The sequence below is a fragment of the Chanos chanos genome, chromosome 1 (assembly GCF_902362185.1).
Source record: "Chanos chanos chromosome 1, fChaCha1.1, whole genome shotgun sequence".
Classification (NCBI taxonomy): domain Eukaryota; kingdom Metazoa; phylum Chordata; class Actinopteri; order Gonorynchiformes; family Chanidae; genus Chanos; species Chanos chanos.
This window is the reverse complement of record NC_044495.1, coordinates 53267389-53291293: the sequence shown is the minus strand read 5'-3', so window position 1 is coordinate 53291293 and position 23905 is coordinate 53267389. Positions and strand designations below refer to the sequence as shown.

The window sequence follows — 23905 nt, the reverse complement described above, 5'->3', positions numbered from 1 at the left end:
CTCCTGTGGTCATTGTAGGAATGCGTGTGCCCACAGAGTTTACACTGACCGACCTTTATCCTGTCCGACGTGACCAGTATGTACTTATCCGTCCGTTCGGACTAAAAAAAATAAATTTATTTTATTTTTCCTTCAGTGGCTGGCTAGGCAGTGCTAGGCCTCGTGTGGTTAATGGTTCATATATTGACATAGGCTTTCTTCACGATCCAAGCCTCTGCTAACACACACTTCAGAGATGAGAGAGTGACGTCGGCTCATGGTCTGGATATCAATCATATTTCTGAGACAGTAATTATACGCCATCGTGAACTCAAACTCCTGCAATGGAGAATCTTCCACAGAGAGGTCCGTAGCTGTCTTTAGGATAAGACAGAAACAGCTTTTTGTCTGATTGCCGTGTAGGTTTCGAGACAGTTACTGTGGTATTGATTGATTATCAATCAGTGTTACTGGAGATTTGGGAAGGACAATCTGTCAAGAGGCCTAATGTCTGTGCTGATGTGTGCGTTCATAAAAAAAAAGTGCAGTGATCTTAGAGCCATGTCACAGTGCTGACCCTTATCTCTTTAGGAAATGAGTAAGCTACAAATAACGCCCATCAAAACAGCAGAGAGACAGCGAGAGAGGGGGAGACAGAGAGAGAGAGAGAGAGAGAGAGAGAGAGAAAAGTTCATTAACAACGGACCAACACACCATCATAATAGTTTCTTAATTGACATAATTTCCAAGCTCAGGATGTCATATAAACACGGACGTCATCTGAAAAACTGTCAGGCACAGAGGCTTCCCACAGTGTTTTCCAGTAACTACAAAGGAAGTGTATTAGCGGGTCAGGTGACTCACAAACTCCAGGGGGTACAATTGTATCCACACACGGAAGGGTGGCGTAATACTTCCCCTGGACCACTTCTAGGAAATACGAGTTCTGATAAAGGGGAAAATGAAGGCGAACGGGAAGGTTATAGGCGGGACAGTCTGGCGTGATTGGTGGGGTCTATTTCTTTTTTATTCCTGAACAACCTTAATGGAGATTTTAACCACTCACTGGCTTCTCACGGGGAACCAGGCAGTGTTTCCGAGTTGACTCAGAATTAATTTCGTTCACATGTGAGCGTATACACACACACACACAGACACACACATAGACACACACACAGACACACACGCTTGGCTATGTCTAGTGAAGGAAGGCTTCATTAGGCAACACTTGACTCTCAAAGTCACCTTGGGGAAGAATAATATGTTGGCATTCCCAGAAACACTTCAGTTGTAAGCTGAACTATACAGACAGTTGGAAAAGACGAAATTAAACGTCCCTCTGATTCACAGGAGCGGTCATGCAGTGCTCACCTCGCCCTTTTTAACGGTCATAGACTGGCGGCGTGGTGTGATCTCCTCATTAATACTAGAGAGAAAGTTCTGGGAGATCCTCAGGGCATCCTGCAGGAGAGGGTAGTCTGGGTGACTGGAGGGTGTGTGCTTCAACAAGTCCTGAGAAACAGACAGAGAGAGAGAGAGAGAGAGAGATAGAGAGATAGAGAGAGAGAGAGGGAGAGACAGAGAGAGAGAGAGAAAGAGAGAGTGTGAAGCAGAGAGGTAAGTAGATAAAGAGAGACAGGTAGAGAGAGAGAGAGAGAGAGAGAGAGAGAGTGAAAGAGAGAGAGAGAGAGAGAGAGAGAAAGATGGAGAAAGAAACAAAGAGGCAGGTTTGACAGGTTTTTAACAATGTGTAGAATGTACCCTGGGGGGGGACAAGAAACAGGCGCGTGAGGTATGTGCAAGGTGCTTTTTGAAACATGCATATTTTGTAAACAAAGGACATTTAAATAGCGCATTTCCTTTGCTGTCCCAAATTTCAGTGATGTCAAACAGCTGACGGACCCGGACTGACGAAAGAAGTAGAAACAAGGTGGAATCTGAGCACAAACGTTAGGGCTCCGCTTGGGAAGAAACTGAATTCGATACTCACATGGAGAACCAGGGTACTGCGTGTGACTCGATCCACTGGTTTGTAAAGGAGTGCTGTGAACGACAGAGAGGGGTGGGAGGGGGGCGGCTGTGTCAGTGCTGAGAAACACACTAACAAGAGTGCTAACAGTCAATAGTCAAAAAAACAGTGAAGAATAGTGGTGAAAAATAGTGGTGAAAACTAGTCTCTTACTTTCTAAAGTATTCTTGGCATTCTGGTCTTTGCTGTCTTTTGTGGTCTTCACCTTCAGATTCTGAGGCAATAAGAAACATATGTACCACTTTAATCAAGAAAACACTTATCTTCAACAATCAGAAAGATTTATTACTGCATGCAAATAACAATTTTCGGTGATATCTCTCTCGCATAAAAAAAAAAAAAAAAAAAAACTGTTTGTTCTTGCAGAGGCAAAGGGCAACCTTTGGAACTATAATCTCCCATCAGTCGAAGTCTCGTAAGGCAAATAACAAATGGAGGTGAAGCCCCTCTGCTCGTTAGGCCGAATCTGCCCCCCCCCCGTCTCTCTGGGGCAGGTACATTATCTGCTTACGCTCGTACCTCCGAGATCTCTGCAAACTGCGTGTTCGCTTGACAGCACTTCTCTGCCGTCTCCACGGCAACCTTATAGTTGTCCACAAAAGCCCGGTACACTCCCAGCTGACTGGCCTTTGGAGAGAGAGAGAAAAAAAGCAACAGAGCAGCTAAGAGGCAGTTGTTTAGCGTAGTGGCTATGAAACCTGCTCCTTCATGCGTGTCCATATTATTTCTGCCTCCTTTAGCAACGCAGGCGGATCTTTTTCGGGCTTGTTCAAGCACTTGATAGATGCCACCCCCCCCCGTCCTCAGAGAGTAATGCAGTGGAGTTTACCATAAGGACCATCACAGTGGGACAGATGCCAAATCCAGAACCAGTCCCTAGCCTTGTCTTCTTTCCCTCTGCTCTAAACCCCAACGCCAGAGGCTCTGCTACAAGATCCGAAAGCGATAACAGCGACAAGAAAATTGGTAATAACTTTATATAGTTCCCTGCATAGTCTAGAAGTAAGTCTGCTGGATTCCTTAGACCTATTCGGTCATTCCAAATATAGATTTTTCAAGCAGATTATTTTGCACTGAGAGAACAAATGACAACATCATAAGGGTCTTACTATCAGTATTTGCCTTCCCTATGTCTGTTATTGATCTCCTATAGTAGGACTGCAAACCGAGGGGGATTCCCCTATATATGTGTTCAATGCTGACGCCATCAGAATTGATAATCTAGTAGAGCAACTCAAATTCTTCAGTCTTGTTGGACAGTGGTTTGATTTATTGCTCTTCAACACAAATAACAATATATTCAAAAGGAGCAGAGATTATGGAGATGCATCTTTAAAACAATGAAGAGGAAGTGGCTTGGGTCAGACTACTCTGCTGTGCCCTGTGAATGAGTGGTTTGTTTTGAGGAGAATCGATGCCATTCAAAGCAAAAAAAAAAAAAAAAAAAAAAACAGCCTACAAAATGGGCAGAGACAGCCAGGATTTTCCATGGCAACGTCTGAAGGGCCCGCTAAAACTCACATAAATAAAAGAGAGAGACTTGTGGTGGGGGTTTGTCATGAGACCCAGAGCCTAGGCGCTTTCCTTCACAACTGCAATTATGTGGTAACCATGGAGACTTAAGAGGAATCCTGAATTTTGGCTCCCGTGTCGTCAAAAAATTTCAGATTGACAGATTTTTTTTTTTTTTTTTTTAATTAAGAGACTGGCCCAGACTGGACTCCTTCTCGGCGGTAATTCTTTTAAAACTCTTTCCCATCAAATAAACCCAGCCACAGAGCGACATCTGCTAAAAAAAAACACCACTTCATTCAGAAAAGTACAAAGAGTACCTGCCAATTTGGGATTTTTTTTTTTTTGTAATTCTCAGGAAAATGTTTAACAGCCTTTGTAAACATGATGTGAAGAACAGTTAAAGTGTGTAAGCTGAGCTGTTTTCCCGGTCCTCTGGCAGTTGGCAGGTTGTGTGAGAATGGTAAGCCCTGTAGGGAGGACTGTTCCAGGATCAGGCTTAGGGTCTCCTACTCCATGACATAATACTCTCCAGCCTGCTGAGAGACATAGTGGGCTCTCTGTCCCAAACCAACGCTGTGTCACCATATTCCTTTATGGGACTTCCTGTTTATCTACCCCTCACTGTGTTAAGTACACACACACACACACACACACACACACACACACACACACACACACACAGAGACAAAAATCATTCTGCTAATAGACACACATCCACTCCCTTCCACACACACACATCCACACATGCACACACATATATACAGAACCTAGCAAACAAACATACCTACACCCACAGAACTTAAAGTAGGCATACACGCACACATTTTTTAAAAAAAAATCTTTGAATAATAATACAAGGTATTTCTAGCTAAATACATAATCCCTGTTGGATTTGCAGTACAAACAGAGGTGCAGGGAACATAGCCACGAGGAAAGCTATTTAATCCCAGTGCCCCGTGAAAAGCCGAGGAGAGAAGGTCTCATGACCTTTGGTGCAGCGTTTAAAGCAGCATTATTCCAGACTGCCAAAAAAAAAAGAAAAAAAAAAAGTGTTTAACTACTGAGAGACCTACTCTTACAGGAAGGGGCTTCGGAGGAAACTTTACTAGCAGTCATGTGGTTCTGCAGTGCTTTCATCTGCGTGAAAGATCAAGCCTTTGGCTATCTATAAAAAATGGGCTTCAGTTTCAGTTTCCACAGCTAATAAGATTTAAAGGAGAGAGATGCTATTACTCATGAGGCTCTCTGGACTGGTTAGAAACCCAACACTTAGGTTCTCCTGACTCCTCCTATCTCTGATAATAGATAAAGCATTTCGCTGCTGTGCCAACAAAGTCAATTTGTTAGAAAAGAAACACGTCTGAAATACGACACAATCATATACAAAAAAAAAAAAAAGATAACAGACAATAAGATTACTCCGAACGCTGGCGCGGTGCCGCTTACCAGTTTCTGGAAGAGGTCGCCCACGCGTTGGTTGTGGCTCCACTGTTGCACTCTGGGTAGGAGGCCGTCGTAAAAGTCTTTGTGGATCTCGAATAGTTGAGGCACTTTGAAGAAGATAGTTTCTATTTGCTGCATGGTCAGCACGGGCTGAGATGTGGTCGCTGCTGCTCGTAAAGGCTTCATTGGCTGAAAACAGAAATAAGCAGATGTGTGCGTGTGTGTGTGTGTGTGTGAGAGTGACTTTGCGTGTGTATTCGTGCTTTCCAGTGCGTTCTCATGCACAGAAGTGTATAAACCAGGGAGAGTGGTTTTTAGTCCTCTCTTGACTTAAAGGATGCACCACGGTTTGATGAACAGATGACTTGAATATCAAATGACTTACTAGCAAAAGTGCCTCTAGGTGACTCAAATAGGCCTCTTCACTGGATAGTATCCCAGACAACACCCATTTCCGCATCTCCAGTCCCTTATCCACATCCAGCTCCGTCTGGGTGAGAGCATGTGTATTTGTGTGTGTGTATGTGTGCACGTGTGTGTTTAAGGGTGTGTGTGTGTGTGTGTGCGTGCGAGAAAAGCATGGAGAGTGGCAGAGAGAGGGGGAACAGGGGAAGAGAGAGGGAGAGAGAGAGAGAGAGAGAGAGAGAGAGAGAGAATGCTGTTACACAACAATCACGCCATAGGTGCTCCATCAACACAAATCCATGTTAATCCCTAAGAGTCACTGTGAAGGGTCAAACAGGAGGCAGAGATTACTAATCCGTGTTGCTGGTCACAGGTGCACACAAAGGGTGGGTTATATATCTGCTAATCCATACATTATGATTTTACATCTGCGCCATGAACACCAGTGAACAAGGTTTAGTATTTACACAGATAAGAGGAGGAGATCTCATTAAAGCTTCTCGAGTTGCAGGGATTGCAGGTCAAAGGATCAAAACACACGGCCTGGACCAGGATCACGTTCAACACTCGATCAAATGGATACACGTGAGTGAGTCAGTATGGAGCGCTGGGTAGGATGGGACAGTGATGGCTAGTCTAAGCTTCCAAAGAAAACAGAAATGAATGAAAAGTACTGGGAATCTAATATTGACGAGGGATTATCAGACAACAGGGAGTGTCTTTAAATCAAACCTTTTAAATTACACAAATGCACAAGCAGTAAGCGTATTTCATTAGGCCGGCGCTTTCATGGCAGTGGATTACACAGAGCGGAGACAGCCCCGGATGACATTTAACAGGTCTCTTTACAAAAACAAACCTGTGGAATTTACTGCTTCTTTTGGATGAGCCTGGAAGATTCGGTGGAAGTGGTTTTATTTGTCCAGTAAGAAACGTTCAAGGTTTCTGACAGCGGAACATTCCGGAGAAATGATTGTCTACGACATGGCAATAATCTCTGCACATTTTCACAGCTGCTGTCAGTGATGAAATTGGATGAGCACCGTCTGACACGCGGCGTCAATGAATATGTTTATACATCAGCAAACGTATGACAAAGAGCTCTGCAGGTCTTAAGTTATGAAACCGACCCAAAACAAGTCGTGGTTTCACGCTGGAGGAGGGAGGGGGGACGGGGGGGAGCTTACCGATTTTGCAGGCTCCAGAGAGCCAGAGGAGGGGGTGTCTCGGAGACTCCTGCTTTTGGAAGACAGGTGGGGGGAAGAGGAGGGCGATTCTTCCGTGTACAGCCCCATCTCGTTATGAGGCCGGTGCTCTTCCCCGCGGTCGCCCTCGTAACCGTAGGCTGGGGGCGGAGTCTCGCCGAATGAGATGTCTGTGAGAGGTGATGAAGAAAAGTGACATGTCAAAAGGCTGAAGAATTACCGTTAATGAATAACTGTCAAAAGACCTGTACAGTGAAAGAAAAGAAAAAAAAAAGAGAGAAAAATGAAAATGATGGTGTCAAATTTGTCTGATCAAGTTCCCCGAGCTAAACCGTAATTTAACAAGAAAGAAGTCCTTTGAAATATGAGGGTGTGCACAGTTACGCTACGCTTTATTTTAAGTATGGTACAAGACCCGAATCAAGTATCGGACAACCAAGACAGCACCGCTTGTATCAATCACATTTTCATTGACCTCATCTAATGGGAGGCAGAGAGGTTAACACTCAATGGCAGCTCTTTTATGCATACAGCCCTTTCATCTCTTTCTCAAGGGCTTGATATGATCGATCAGCATATCAATGGGAGAGAATTAAAGCATTCGATGGCCTTTACTTAATACAATCCGCACCGAGCAAAAATTGACTCCTGCGACCCGATGCTGATGAATGCTCCGTCTGAAGTGCTAGCCGAGGCTATCGTTGCCAACAAAGCTTTTCGCTGTCCCTCAGTTAAGACTTCGTCAAGTAATTGAGGGAAACAGAAAATGGAGCTGCCAAGCTAAGACTGTGTGTGTGTGTGTGTGTGTGTGTGTGTGTGTGTGGAGGGGAGGAGGGGGGTCATTAAGAATTAGTCATCGGTTTTAATTCACGCTAGGAAACGTTATTTTTCATCTCTGGAAATCACTGACTCAATTAAGCACCCTGCTCATCAGTAATTTGACAAGCTGGTGAAATGATTTTTTTTTCCCTAAATGGCAGAATGCAGTTATTGAGAAATAATTTTTCCCACAGGCATAATTTCTTCCCAGTGACTGTTTTGTGAGGGTGAGTAAGTAAGCTTATTATACATTGTTTATGCTAGGCACATTTGTTTGTGGTACATGCATACAGGAGCTGCTTGAGCATTTCATTTTTCATGGTTATTCATTGAGCAAATACGTCAGCAGTGAGATGACTACCCCCACTCTCCCATTCCCCCCCCCCCCCCCCCCCCCAAAAAAAAACAGTCAAGGAGGAGCACAAACACAGCTGTACTGTTATCATTCTCTCAGCAGAACTGAAACAGAGCAGTGCTGACACGATGAACACAGCGCGTTAAACTTGCGCCTTGGGCTGAAAATTCAGTCGCTCCTGAATTTTCAGACCCCAAAGTTCTGCCGTCACAGAGAAAAAGCAATAAATAACTGTTTTGTAAACTATTAATAAAAAAAAAAAAAAAAATCCAAAGGCGAACGCCATTGCCAACATAAAGGAACAGAGGGACTTTATTACTGCCTGGGCCTCGGTTCTGAGGCCTGACAGAAAATTATAAATGACTCCAGCAGATTTTCTTTTCTATCCACAACGAAGCCTCAATAGGTTTTTGGAGACAGCTCCTTCTCTGTTCATTCTAATGCATGCCAAGACAGCTGTGTGTGTGTTTGTGTGTGTTTGTGTGTGTGTGTGCGCGCGCGTGTGTGTGTTGGGGAAGCAACAGGAGCACACAGCCAGCTGCTCTCATAGCTTTTACCACACAAGCACCAAACCATCCAACGTAACTAAAATTCAAGGCACTGCAGCAGACAGTTATGAGTCAAATCACGAATGACTGGCGGTAACTTCTTACTGTAAATCTGGTCATGTTTATATTTGAACACAAACACGTTGACTTTTAAGGAAGTCGCTCAATTCCTCCGGTGTCTGGCCAGTAACTGGGGAGACAGGAATGACTAGTTTTCCCCATTCCAAAAATGAGACAGTCTTATCTGCGTGTCTTATCACGGAAGGTTCCGGCACCTCGCTGCATCTATATGTGAAGCAATCCTGTAAAATACTTGGGCAAACAGGCCAACACTGTGAGAGCAATCGATGGGGAAATCTCTCTCATTGATTCAGCGCAGCTGTTGCTGTCTCTGTTTCTTAGTCGAATGAAAAAGGGTTAAAACTTTGACCCCCCCGTCGTATACTAACCTATCCCACTTCTAGAAGGATCTATTCTACGTCTCCTCTCCTCTCTTTTATTTTTCTCTTTGTTCTCCTTCCCTCTGTTAGTTTCCCACAGCCGTGGAGGTTGTCAGAGCTAACGATATCTCCATGCTAAGCTCTGACACTGACGATTTTATACACTTGTTTCTGTACCAGAAGGATGGAGATAAGCTTAGCCTTTCTTTCTGTAATCGGCCCCCTCCGTCTGACATCTCTGCTACGCGGCTACATACCTGTGGAAGGAAAGGCAGAGGGGCAAAGCCAGATAACACCGGCCTTGAAATTCACCTTTAGACAATGATTTACAAAGCAAACGCCCTGATAAAGTGAGTCTGAACCCACTGTTTAACAAAAGACCAAAGAATAAGTAACAAGCAGTAAGTGTACTGCAAATCCTTCAAACACTGTGTAGTAGGAGAAATAAGCCTGATGGAACGACACACTCTACAGGCTTTTGTGGTCATGAGTATTGAAAATTTGAGATGTCTCATACTAGATATTCAAGCAATTAAGTTAAATTTCAGTTTGATAATATAATTTGTTTTAAACATTAACAATACAACAGGAAAAAAAAGGATCCTTTTTTATAAATAAAGATCAGAAATTAATTTTAAAAGAGGATTATAACTCTCGGGATGCTTGCTATTATCAAAGAGGAAGAATGAGAAATTCAACGGTTTGTCAGTTTGCCTTGTGGTCAGCGTTCTTCAACCAAAGCAGCAAAAAGCTTACAATAGTGATAACTGTCCTGCTGAACTTAAGCTTGGACTTGCTTTGCCCTTGTGACTGCATAACAGGACAATAACAGTGGGCAGTGTTCGGAAGACTGGGGCTAAATCACCTCTCTGTGAGGCAAACAGGAAAGAGAGGATTCCGGAAGCATGGAATCAGCCCTGCTGAGTGGCCTGGCAGAGAGAGAAAGAGTACACAGAGCCTGAACAAACAGGGAATGAGAGAGAGAGAGAGAGAGAGAGAGAGAAAGAGAGAGAGAGAGAGGGAAAGTTTGCTCCAAAAGGAATAGATGGCTGTCAGTTATGGCACAGTCTGAATACAAGAGGAAAAGACAAGCCAAAGGGCAGTCTGTGGTCCGGTGTGATTAACCAATCACAGCAGAGAATCGAGAACAACACTTCCTCTCACATGGAGCAGGGGCCATTCTGGCTCTAGACACAGGGAGGCTACAGAGCAAGGTTTATTATTTCAGATAATCAGTTATCTTTGGGGTACAAATATACGACTAAAAAGACAACAGTAACAGTCACGACACAGAAAAATCAGAAGTAAAGGTGACAACGGCTACATCATACACGAACTGCAAACTACACCTACAAAGGACTAACTGGTTACTGATATATCCCTCAAGATATACAATGCAGAACCCAACTCAAAATTTAAACTGGTTGGCTCCTAAGCACTAGGCTGCCGATGGTATGGTAACACAGGTCGGACAGACAGAGGGGTAGGGCCAGTGACAAATGGGTTTGGTTGGCTGAAAATATGAATCCTGCTAATTGACGTGAGCATCCTGTCAGACGAGGTTGGTGAATTGGAAAAGACCTGCAGGTCATCCTGATCGTATATAGCTGAGGAAGTGTGCATTGAGGTCTGGCCAGGATTTTCTAGCCATCCATCAGCTTTCCACGGGAAATGGCCATGGATAAGGTCATCCCTCAGATATGATGCTCACACACACACACACACACGACGAGAGTAGACACATGAACCCATGTAGACTCACACGCACACACACACCCACACACACAAACACACACATACGTGCATTCACACAAACACGAACACGCACACACATGTGCCCACACACACGCACGCGTGCCTTCACAGACACTTGTGTGTGCACACTCTCACACACACACACACACACACACACACACACATACATCCATATATACAAATATAGTCACATGCATAGCCTTAAGTGCATACATACACATGCATAGATTTTTTGCAAATGAATAGCTACCATAATGCTAGAATTATAGCGTTTTGATTCATTTACACTCACACACATGCACACTCACTGCAGATGAATGGCTACCATAATACTAGGATTGAAGTCTTTTGATACATACACATGTAATCCATGTATGGTGCTTTAATAACATTTTCCTGTATTCTCCCTCTGTTTTAACTCTCTAATCCTGTCTGAGCTCTCACACTGAAAGAACCGAATGCTTCAATCTGATTGGACGCTTGAAGAATGACCCTGCAAATCCTACATCCTAACCCTCCTCTTCTTCATCATCCACGAAGTCCAAAACTGTTTTAAATGTGCAATACAGTGTGGAATCCATAACATTATACATAATATAAACTATAATATAATAGACAATATTATGGAACATTACATACTGATGCCTGCAGCTATGGACTGAAGGCCAGGATATGGTTGGGCCGTAGTGAAAATAGTAGCCTAGCTGAGCTTTTGCCTCTGTGCCACAGACAATTTTAAAATGGGAACTGCTTTGGTTTGTTAAACAAACCACACAATCACCAGCCAGAGAGAAGATTACAGCAGGTACAAGGACAACAGCATAGAGCAAATAGATCCAAAGAGACAAGACCATATTATGCTGCTCCACACAAAAGCTGATTAAGACACTTATAAAGGAGCACACGCCAAGCATCGAAAAGACCATGGAAACGTAAAAGTGTTTGACCCCCTCCTCTCTCTCGCTCTCTCTCTCGCTCTCTCTCTCTCTCCCTCTCTCCTTCTCACCCTTTCATATCATACTAATCTCTGTCTGGATATTATCCTGTGGCAGTGGAAAGTGGAAAATGACAGATGTGTGTGTGTGTGTGAACAGTCCCTCTCTGGATCAGCCTAAGAAATGTTAAAATGACAGTAGCAATAAACCTACTCTCACTCTGTCTGTCTGTCTCTCTCTCTCTCTCTCTCTCTCACACACACACACACACAAACACACACAAATACAAATCTAACCGGGACAATCAGTTTACAACACAAATAATAATTCACATTTGTGTTTATAAAACCAATCATACACATGGAGCAGGCTACCAAAACAGACAGACAGACAGACACACACACACACACACACACAGACACACACACACTAAGTACATTAAACAGTTTAACCTAATTACATCACCACTTCTAGACAGATTCCCCAAGAAGGGGAATAAGGGAACTATCTCCGAGTGCTGCAACTTCAAAATCGGACCCTCTCTCTAATCTGATAATCTGAGAGAGATTTAACGGATGATGTCACGACGATGTCATTAGTGACGTAAGATTAATTGTGCGCCGACATGGACGGCAATGCCCGAGAGTGAGAGGGCCCAGAAAAGGCAGGGCGAAGCTGCGGAGAGCTCCGCAAACTGCAGCAGAGCAAGAGAACATCAGCACGAATATTTGTCACGCGACCAAGTCATTTTAGGGACACTCCCACGATTTGTTTGTTTGCGTGTGTCTGCGTGTGTGTGTGTGTGCGTGTGTACATGTGTGCGTACGAAAAGTTCCTAAGCACCTTGTAACAATGTGTTATCGATAAGTACCCATTCTGTGTTTTTCCCAGAAGTGGGGCTATAAAAATAGAGCACAGGAAAAGGCTCTTCATTGAACTGACAGTGACTGGAGACCTGCTGACTATTTCTGATTAGAGCTCCACTTCCTGTTTATGGCATTCTGTCAGAGAGCAACACACAATCAACACCACTCAATCTCACAGGGAAGCAAACCTCCAGTGCAAATCACAGTGGTCTTCCAGTAGGTATTCAAATCCAGATAAACTGTTGTCATAGTGATTTTTTTTTTTTTTTTTGCCTCCCTAATTCTCAAACTACAAACTGAACGAATAGTAACGAATACATGAGAATCTAAATAAAAAATGCGCTATTTTGATCTGTTCAGTATATCTTATTTTCCAATTCCAGTACAGGAAATACCAATTTTGGAACAGCTAATCTGAGCAGTAATGGACTTTTCATCTTTACCAGTCCTCTGTCTGACTGTATTGGACTCACATTATAAACATGACACCTACAGCTGTACAGGTCTTTATACTTGTGCTCTAATCCTGCTGTGAAAAATAAGCTTCTCCTTTAAAGGTACAGAGATCAGCCAGGGCGTCGCCGTTCCCTATTCAGGCTCAATGCAAAAGCAAACAAAACAAATCAAGCCAACTGTGACAGACAAAGTATGGTCGTGCTGTAACTGCTCTGTGGTCCACATGAGGCATTTAAGCTGGCACACACACACACACACACACACACACACACACACACACACACACATGCATACACACACACACACACACACACACACACACACACACACACACACACATTAGGAACACCAGGGTAATGTGGGTTGTTTTCACCTCCATCAGCACTTAGGTGGTAATCTATTTTAGTGGCCACACTGAAATGGCATGTAGGTATGACAGGTCGTTTATTATAACGTGACCCCGACATTCCAGGCAGGCACCAGTCTTCATACTCAGCGTCCCAGCGATGCCAGGTAAATATGAGGGGAGTGTAAGTTGTCTGAGCTCCCGGGACCTCGGAATTCCTCAGGGCCTAAATACCCTTGCACTGCTAAAGATTCCACTGTGGCAGGCCAGCTCTCCTTCCTTCTCCGCACATTCAGGAGAGCATGCCAGCACACTGGGTGGCCGCTTATATCTATGCGGGGTATTTTAGGATGTCGTGTCTGTCGGACTGAGGGGATTCCTTGCCTGGAAAGTCATCTAAACTGGACAGCGAGCCCTTCGAACCCTCTCTGATTGGCACTGTCATGACAACTTATCTAAACAGAAAATCCACCTGAGACCTGAGGCACTCCTGAAGCGGTTTTCTTTATAAGCCTTATTTGCGGGTGGGTATCTCAGAGACAGAAGAAGTTGAAAAATTAGCGGTTTTAATCCCTTCAGTCCCTGGAGACCCCTTCTTCGTGGAGAACCCCACATGGCTCTATGACAGGTTTCTAGACTCCTGTTGATAAGCATACAATTATACTGTTTTTAAAAGCGTGTGAGAAATTCCAAGCTTGGGATGTTTTTCAAGCCCAGCGCGGCAGTTGTGAGATCGTCTTGGAGATACGGAGGGTCGAAAAGACCACTTTTCTCCTTTTTTATCCTGAAGGCATTGTATGTATTTATCTCAAAGTACTTTGTCTCCATATAAGATATGCAATCTTTTACCAGACCGTTACCCCACAACAGACCTGCATCTTGGACAACTGAGATGAAGGAGATGAACTGTACGATTATTTGAGTAACAGTGTAACCGTTATTTTTTTTAATATTCATTTCCACCACTCCAGCATCACAGTCATTTCAAATCCAATCAGGCGCTAAAAAGAGCAATGTGAAAATTGATCCTTTCGAAGTCAAAACAGTGTCCATTTGAACAAATATTGACTCGACCTTGTTGGAATGAAACAAAAGTGAGAGTGACATTAGGGATCCAGAAATACACCTCTCTGTGATTTGAACAGGCCACATAGGGACATTACCAACAGGACCCTCCTTCAACCTCCTGGCCTCCACACTTATCGATTTTTCTCAGATGCCCCCTGAAAGTGGAAAGACACCAGCATGGTGTTAAAAGGATTTGTTCCTCTCCAAGGCTCTGCTAAATCAATGAGCTCTTTGGCTGCTTGGTCTATGAGGAGGTTTTGGTCATGCAAACAGAAGCGGTAATGGGTCTAAGTAGGAAGCCAGATATAAAATCTTGGTGTTTGCCTATTTTCTGGCGACTACAGACAAACCAGCGCCAATCCACATCAACTGTCTGACTGTAAAAATAAAAAAAAAAAAATTAGATTTGGCACAGATACAGTAATCTATTCAGTAAATCTCAAAGACCCGTTACCTCTATTTAAATATCCATTAAAGTAGCATTTGCGCCTAATCGACATTCTTTTTAAAATCTACATTAAATCTGGTCAGATATTATAAGTGCTCTCAAAAGAGAAAAGGCTTAGTTGTGGCATTAAAATGCTTTCCGTTTATACCCTAAAATGTGCAGTGGCATATGTTCAAAGGCCCAAGCACATGCAATGTAGGCTAAACGCTTGAAAATTAGGCTACTAAACTTTACAGGGTGAGACTATAATTCTCCATATCTATACCTACTTTTCAACAAACCCATTAGTGTACGGTTAGCTTGACCCTAAGAGGTGTTCTAAGCTTTTAAGAGCTAAAACTCATCATACCAACTCATCAACCCCCCCCCCCCCCCCCCCCCCCCCCCCCCCAAATTAAAAAAAAAACCCATAGTGGTGTTCATTGTTCTCTATGACTGAAGAAAGAACAGCTAGTCATATTTCACAACACGAGTGTGAGATTGGAACAGTCTCTGGGCCCCAGCCCTCACAGCTGGACTTCTTCATATTGTCTTTTTTGTGCCGGCCTTGACAGATCCTGGTGTATACATCATATTAAACCGAACACTCAAGCCCCGGGAGTGGGTGGCTCCGCGGCTGGATGAGAAGAGCACATCTGTTACTGCCCAGACGTTCTGCTCGGCGGTTTGGCAGGCGGCCACTATTTCTTTGCCACCGTCACAACATCATCTCGTTCTGCTTGGGTCTGTTTTTTGCTGGATGGGGCATCGGAGGAAGGTTTTGGGGTCTGCCAACGCTGTGGGCGGGGTGAGACCCGCTGACAGGCTTTTGAAACCAGTGTCAGTTATTGTGACGGTTCTGCTGAGGGGAGCCCGTTTTTGTAAGTGGCGGAGATCAGGGACACGACGGCTGGTAAAACTACTCATTAGCCAGTTTAAATAGCACAGAGTGGTCACAGGGGTACAGCCTGTGGCAGGGAATATCAAAGCTTAATAATTGCTCCAGTCTGCATCCTCCAGATCATACACTCATACACACACATCTGCAAATATGCACGCACGCGCGCACACACAGGATACAAAGACAGAGAGAGAGAAAGACAGAGACAGCGAGAGAGAGAGAGAGAAAGAGAAAGAGAAAGAACACAAAAGTCGCATATAGTGCATGAATCAAAGTTCATGCGAGTCACTATAACCACAACTGGGTCACATGATCATGACATCCTATGTCTTATTGCTATAGACTAAGAAGTACAGTTAGACTTTTAACTTTGAGTAAATGATCATATTGGTTTTTACTGGCATTCACACTTAGGGCATTGGTATGTCATTTTGAGCCATCAATCTTCAGTCTGAGAAGGTCCAGGTCATATCAGTGACTGAGTACTCCCTCGAGACTACGCTTACCAAGCATCTCGACACACACTCCATGGGTCAGAAGTCCATGTGCACAGAGGTGAATTCATGGGGGCACTTAACATTAGCTGTGTTCCAAAACCACACTCTACAAGCAGCTGGGACATTCCATAAACAGTAGGCAGGACCAACAACACAGGGGCTCCATTCAACTTACGCAGGGGAGGCAGGGGTAAGCCTGAAGGGAAATTAGGGACATGAGAGAGGGGAGGGGGCAGAAGGAGATGGAATGGAAGGGGTGTAGAATGGACACTGTTAAAAATTACCTTTAGGATTAAGAGCCACTTTAGAGAAGCACTGCTCAAAGAGGTGGCTGCTCACAACACATGGGTGTTTGGGTGGGGGATGAGCAGCCGATGAGAATCAAAGTAGGACAGATGCGGGTATCAGGGAGAAGAGACAAGCCCCCAGGACAGGTAGAAAATTAGGGCGGGTAGGTTTCATGGCTAGAGGGGGTTTACAGCTGAGACATGGGACATAGCCATTTGCATATGACTGGTTCAAAATTAGGACAGGGAGGTTACACTACCCAGGGACTATCAGCTAAGCTACAGGACAGACAGTAAAGTAATAAAATGAACTTTCCCTTCTTCGTGTGGAAGCGCTCTCCAGTCAAAACATGCCAGTTTACACAGGTACATATAAAAAATGAAAAGAACAGCCCTGACAGATTAAATGGGTAGAGAGGGATAGGTACAGTTTCAGTACGAATATTCATTTTAAATCTGTTTCAGGCAAAATAGTCTTCCAGGTAATGCTGGAGAATTTCTACAACCTCACAGCAGGAACGTTCTAGAATAATGTAGCAACTTCCAACAACAAAAATCAGACAAAAAAAAACCCCCAAAACAAACAGAAAACAGTAGGACAAACAGCTGAGAGGAGAGAAACAGCGCCTAGACAAGACTCTCTTCTCAGTGACAGATGTTTTTGGATGAGACGTCTCCTACACTAAATCGACGGGATTACGTTCATGTTTAACAGACTAGATACTTCAGATCAAACACATCAGTCAAGTCAGTATCCTTCTGTTCTTTGATAGGTACACATCACCATAGTCTTTTTGGATGACAGTGTGTGTTTACTCTTGACACACAGTATGCTTTTGCAGCTCTTGTCAACATGCAGTCTCAGTCTGTAATTACCACCACGTTGTGCTGCTCGAGTAGCATCGGATGACACTCAGCGTGCACGAAGACAGCCCATTAGACGAGCTGATAACTACAATTTTCTGTTTCTCTTGCGTCACGGTGATGGCTCACAACACTGTATTTACAATGGGTAAAAAAAAAAAACCCCACCTCTTACGCATTTCCTCTTTCGGACAAAGCATAAATCAACGTCAATTTAGACTTTAATTCGTTTAGTTTTTAAACAACCTTTTGACTGCGCAATGGCTTGTTTATGTAAAAGCTCAAAATGATTTTCTAACGTCTCTGATGCGTAACGCAGGAAAAAAGCCCCTCGATCCCGACTTAAATGCCGCTCTAATTGGGACATGAATAAGAGTGCCTGAGAACTCCCAAGTTCTCCCAACATCTGTAATAACATGCCGGAATACAAAACAACAAACATGTATTTGTGTCTGTGTGACTCAGAGAGAGGAGCCCTTCCTAATAAGTGACAAAAGGACAGAGCGTTTTGTCTGTCGGCTCTGTCTTCTGCAGCTGGCTGTGACGGATCCTTTCTTCCCCGGCCAGCTGGCCCTTCTCCCAGCCTCATTTTTTAGTTCTTTACAGTGTCCTTATTCTCAGGACAACAGGTGACATACATCCCGGTCAAAAGAAAAACGGTTAGCGTTGCTTAGTTCATTACACCAGAGGTGAGCAAATGTTTGTGTGTCTGAGGCTACACGACTTAACCAGACCACATGACAACTAAGAAGCTGGCGGGCGTGGGGGGGGGGTGTGTGGGGTGTGTGTGTGTGTGTGTGTGTGTGGGGGGGGGGGGGGGGGGGGTGGGGTGGAAAGCAAATTAATCACAAATGTTTCCCAACGCTTGCTGCTCTGGAGTTTAATGAGCATGTGCTGTGTATTTGATGTTCTGAGACATGCGTGTTTGATGTTTAAACATTCGTTAAATCAAATGGCATCGTAGCAGCTCGTTAAAAAAAAAAAAAGAGAGACTTAATTTTGATGATGAGACAAAAAACGACAGGCGATAAGTGATGACTTTAATGATGTTTTTTTTTTTCCCCTTTTTTTTTTTTTCCTTTGTACTTTTTCCCGCTCATCCTCTCTACCGAGACACAGTTCGATAAACACAGCCTCTTCCGTTTTTGTGTATGTAGACGGTATTTGACTGTTTTGCTGGGAAATAATGGAAGCCTGTTTGTGTACACTGAGACAAATATTAGCCAACCAGTCAGCAGTGCCCTCACACCTGTTCTGCTCAGTTCGTTAAATCTCAGGAGGGCTCAAATTCAGGCTCCATATGGCTCATCAAACCTGTGATTATGTGAGAAAATGAATGGGAGGGGTCATCTCAACCACACGTATTTATGGAAAAACACTGTAAACTTTAGCTGTTGTCCATTTTTGCAGTAGCACACTGGCTTCTGGGTGACTGAGGAGAGTAATAAAGTACTGTTTGAGTTAATAACATGGACTGTTTGAGGTAGTCTGCCAGAAATGTCTGCACCCAAGAGCTCATTTTTAACACCCGTTTGATAGAGGGAAAACATGCCAGTCCAATGAAAAAAAAAGAAAAGAAAAAAAAAAGTCAGGCAGTAAAAAAAAAAAAAAAAAGCCATCTGGATGGCTGCCTGGTTTGGTCTCCTTCGCTAACTCTGCCTGTCCACTTGCTCTGGGCCCCATCAAGCCACATGAAACTGGGGCTTTGGTCGACAAGGCATCTAAACTTTTAAAAAAAACTTTTCACAGCGGTGTTAAAAAAAATAATAATAATAAAAAAAAACCCTGTGAAATTAATAGACTGAAAATAAAACACTGGGAGATTGGTAGCCTGCCCAGACAAAGCATCTCATGCCTCTCCTTTATGTATCGATAACTACGCTACTATTCATAGATGAGGACAGCTCCAACACTCAGTCATGTCTGGAGGCGCAGAAAGCTTCACAGCGCTAATGTTATCTGGCAGCCAAAGTCGATTTCAATCACCACATTAAACAAGTGTGGTGAGTTTTAAGGGTTTAAAGTATCACTTATATTAAAAATCTCTTAAGACATTACACCAGTCTCAGTGGGCCATAAGAACGGAGGCATTGTGATGTCATGAAGGCACAAATCTCCTGTTGCAGTATTCGGTGCTGATCTGCGGTGTATAGTTTGTGTCTGCTGATGTTACTGCTACAGAGGTGGGAACCTCACACGGTGGCTTGTCCTCTTTTGACAAAACACTCCACCTCACAGTCCACCGACAGTTAGTAAGGGGGGGATGGGGGGCGGTGCCAGCGAGCGAGGCAGTACAGGTCAGAATTGCAAAATACTAAGGAGTATTATGTACTAAATCTGATTCCAGCACTCTAACCACAGACGTGAAAAGCTACCTAACCAAAAACACAGATAACTGACATCACGTGGGCTTACTCAGCGAATACCTGCGGACCGCGCACACTGCTCTTTTGTCTGGCACTGTCGGGTCGTGTTACCGACAGGTAACGTAGACCAAGAACTTACAGGAATGCCACCTATTTAAACACGCCATAAAAACTCTCATTTATGTAAGGAGTAAAAACAAGAGTAAGCTACAACAGAAGAATCGTTGCTTTTTTTCACAGCTACCTGTAGGTTTCCTTTCTCACTCACCACAGGAAGGAGCTCCATATGTGTTCAAAGGAGAACATCCTGCCTCCTGACCCTCTCATCTATAGTATGTCTGAAGGCTGTTAAAACGTGACCTCTGCTAGCAAAGCAAAGCTCAGGATTCCATCTACAGCTGCATTTCTATCAGAGATCAGTCCGTCAGCGCTCAGATTATAGTGTACATGTGAAACTGCAGGATTAAGGGGAAAACAAAAAACAAAAAAAACAACAAGAAACCACGGCGATGTTTTTTGTGCATTGTCACGTAAGCGGGAGAGAATGGTAAAAAAAAAGAAAAGCATGTTTTAACCGAATTCCAAGGATTTGCTCGTTCCCCCGTTCGGGAGAGATCTTGCTCTTATCCAGATTGTTCCGCGAAGAGCGGGCACGAGGGATGTGGCTTTGCGATTGGCCTGTGTCATCTTATGTAATTCTGGGCCCCAGACTGATCTGTGGCAAAATGTTCTCTCTAAAGCATCACAGTCACATTTGAGAGAAAAAGGACGTCTGCTTCTCAATAATTTAACAACCCACTGAGAAACACTGATCTTCATCTTTGCTATAAGAGCCAAAGATAACACATCTGAATTGCATTCAATTAGACTGTACTTAAAGAATCAGCAACACAAAAACCCTCCAAGATAGGGTTACAGTATAAGTCTCACTCGCACAGTGAGATATGCCTTGTAAACGACAGTGCACCCTGAGAAAAATTATACTAACATAGTCAGCAGTGGATCAACTGTTCATTAACTTTCCACTTCCGTTCTTTGACATTAATTATGTGTATTATTCATAAGTTGTAGCTGTCATATGAAATCAAATAAAGAATCACCATGTGTATATTTAATAAACGTGAATGCAAATTATGCCCAGTAATGACAAATGAACCCATATGACTTTTGTCTATGGACTTCTTCTGAGGGAGCTGACTATTTCTAAATGCTGTGTAATTAGTCGCAGAGCATAATTTTCTATGACTGAAATAAACAGGAATATTACCGTCCCTTGACGGTGGTCATGGAAACCAAAAGTCAGAGGATAGTGTCATTCTTAATTTCCTGCTTCCTTTACAGCGCGTGGGGGATTAACAGTGTTGACACTCTGTCACCTCTGACCTACGCTGTTTGTGTTATTAGATAATTGCCCATCTGTTTAATTAATCACACCTAGAGAGATGTTTGTGAAACATATATTTTATGAAAAGGTCAGGAATACTAAATCAGATGAACATTAAAACGTTAAAAACATTAAAACGTTCAAGATAAAAAAAAAAAAATAAAAAATTGCAACCACTCTGCTGCTGCTGCTGATGATTTCGACAGAGTGACAGAATCTTTTTCACCTCACAAAAAAATATCAGTAAGAGCCACATCCTATACAATGCAACCATCTGAAAACCGTTCCTACGTTATTACTGTGTTCTGCTGACACAGGCAATGTTAAAGACGTGGTCCTCCTCCATATGCACAAACAAACCAACACAAAAACACGGATGCCCGTCATTCTGATGGAAAGACCATGTGACACACTGTACCTTCAGTCAACTCATCTTCTCTCTTTCTCTCATGTGAAGAACGTCGTTTTTTCTAACCCAACCCCCAACCAAGAGCCTCTCCTAAATTCATCATGCTACATGACCCTTTTAAGCTAATTAGCCCTTTGCTGGGACAACAACGCTGATTTGTGCTGACACAAAAGCGCTCCAGCCGGACAGAGTGAGAGTGACGGAGTGCCTCGGGGGATCGGTGGCCTCAAATGTTACATCTTCAGACCAGCACCAACAAACAGAGAGAATGAGAGAGGAGAAAGGCAGCCAAAAAAAAAAAAAGCAGAGAATGCATGGTGAAAATAGGTAACACTGGAAAATCCAGTTGACAAAAGAATTAAAAAAAAATCTTTAAACAGAGGCAGAATTGTATTGATCTGCATTGGTTGCATAAGAAGAGTAGATTTTAAAAAGATGATATCATGAAATGTTAACACCTTGAGCTAATAAGCTTTTCATAGCATTGAAACGTATAGACATTATTGTTGTGCAAAGTAAGACAGTAACTCATGGGATACTCTGACTATGAATAGAACTGGGCTGGACTCCATGAAGAACAGAAACAAAGTTCTCACTAATACAGTGATTCCTACTTAAAGCATTCCTTTCATTATTTCTCACTGCCTCATGTTATGTAGGAAAACGAACAAAACTTGCCCTCAGTGCAAACTCAGAAAAAAAAAAAAAGCCACACATGGTAAAAGTAAACACTGCAAAGAATGCAGCCTTACCAAGATCTCCATGGTAACTGTTGTCATGTGAGGTTCTGCTGGAGGTGGTGGAGTTTCCATCACTGGGCCAGATCTGTCCAGCCTTACGGACCCCGCCAATGCCGGCCTCGGAGAGAACCACATGCTGCTTGAGTCTTTTTTGGGACTGAGGAGTGGGTGGACTGTTGCTCTCAAAGGACTGCTGTGAATTCTGGGAAGGCGAGCGACTCTTCTCCCTGAACATGCGGTAGGCGGTTGGACTTGGAGACACATGGCTTGACTGGCCGGAAGAGAAGTCCTCCTCACTGGAGGTGAGGTTTTCATTGGAGCTACAGTCTGGAGTGTAGCCATCTTCGAAGCTCCCTGGGGAGTACGAACGCCTGGGCCACGTCAGGTGCATGTCCTCCCCGTCTCCCATAATTCCTCCCACATAAACAGTGGTGTACGCCTGACATTCTGAATGACGCCAGTTTTGCTGTGGTGGTCTTTGTGGTTCAGCTTTCCCACCATTGACCCTCATCACACTGTCCTTGTGGAAACGAGGGTTCAGTTCTGCGTCCTCATATTCACGGTCATTACTACAGCTACTGTCCGTGGACCGACCCCGGTGGACGGAACGCTCTGGTTTACGCACCTCCCCTATGGCGGCAGATAAATTACCGGGGACAGAGTGTAAAGATCTCTTACGTTCCATCTGCATAGCCTGACTGCCCAGGTTGCTGATCTTGTCTGAGACCTCTCTGTCATTGACCTTTACCAGACCTTTCTCGTGGTGGTATTCCATGTTCACATAGAAAGGCTTACCGCTGATGGCTTTTCCCTCGCCAGCCGGTTGTGAGTTGGCTCTCTTTATACGCTCAAAGTTTGACCTAAGTGCAGCTACCCCCAACCCCATGTTCGCTTTCTCTTTTGGTGGAGATTCTGATGCTCCCTCTCCTTCGTGGTTCGGCAGCACGCGGCTGGCCGAGGGTCTCTGGGGTGACCCAATGCTCCTCTGCTTTGATGGGGATGCCCCATCTACTTCCTCTCTATGTTTGTGCTTGTCCTGGTCTGTTCCCTCACCCTCCTGTGCCCCCATACAAAGATGAGGTTCGAGACCCTCATCTGGGGATGAACTTGCCTTGGTGGAGAGCCTCAGTTTGGCCGGATGGCACCTGCCTCTCTCAGCCGGTACAGGTTTTTGCACACTGGTCTGCTGCTGGTCTATGTGAGCGAGTTGATCTTCTTCATTCAGCTGAGAGGTCCTCTTAAAACCCCATCTCTGACGGTCGTAGCTCTTCCTCTCTTTAGCCAGGAGTGTTTGAAGGTAGATCATCCTGAAACGCTCTTTGTTCACTTCCATCTCCAGTCTCTTGATGGAGGTCTTGCATTTCTCGAGTTCTTGCTCAATTTCCCCAACCGAATTTAGAGCCATGTCAGGGGGATTACAGTCAGGAAACTGAGCTTTCCAAGCTTCCACAAAACCGACAGGTTCAACCATTGTCGCTCACTGTACCACTACTACCGTACTTTAAAAAATTAAGTTAAGGAGGTGTGTCTGCTACACGAGACACTTCAAATTCGAGTTGTTTTCCACCACGAAGAAAGAAATGAAAAATATAGTTTCATATCTGTAACCCAATCTAACAAACTGTCGCAGAGACATATATCAACATTTCGTTTTCTAACTGCAATAAACAATGCTTTAGATAATTTTCGACAACGACTGTTTACTCACTATGTGAAATTCAAACAATAATATCGGTACTGTTGCACGCTTACATGACCGCGGCTGCCGTGCAAACCTCTGCTAAGTCCCCAATGTAAGAGATCCATTTGACCACGAGAACATCTGTATCCGCGTGTTACGATCCACTTTCAAGAGTGATGTGTCCG

General features: G+C 43.9%; 1 protein-coding gene across 2 annotated transcripts in view; it reads right to left on the bottom strand.

Moving 5' to 3' along the window:
* Positions 1-23614, bottom strand: part of LOC115808465 (breakpoint cluster region protein) — a 35288-nt gene extending 11674 nt beyond the window's left edge. For both annotated transcript variants that reach the window (XM_030769861.1, XM_030769870.1), the window contains exons 1-9: positions 23129-23614; positions 22052-23047; positions 6559-6746; positions 5352-5456; positions 4970-5155; positions 2528-2635; positions 2162-2222; positions 1970-2022; positions 1351-1491 (exon numbers count right to left, since the gene is read on the bottom strand). In XM_030769861.1, the coding sequence (XP_030625721.1) occupies positions 1351-1491; positions 1970-2022; positions 2162-2222; positions 2528-2635; positions 4970-5155; positions 5352-5456; positions 6559-6746; positions 22052-23047; positions 23129-23510 (2220 nt within the window). In that variant the 5' untranslated portion in view covers positions 23511-23614. The remainder of the gene's footprint in view (positions 1-1350; positions 1492-1969; positions 2023-2161; positions 2223-2527; positions 2636-4969; positions 5156-5351; positions 5457-6558; positions 6747-22051; positions 23048-23128) is intronic.
* Positions 23615-23905: the final 291 nt, after the last annotated feature.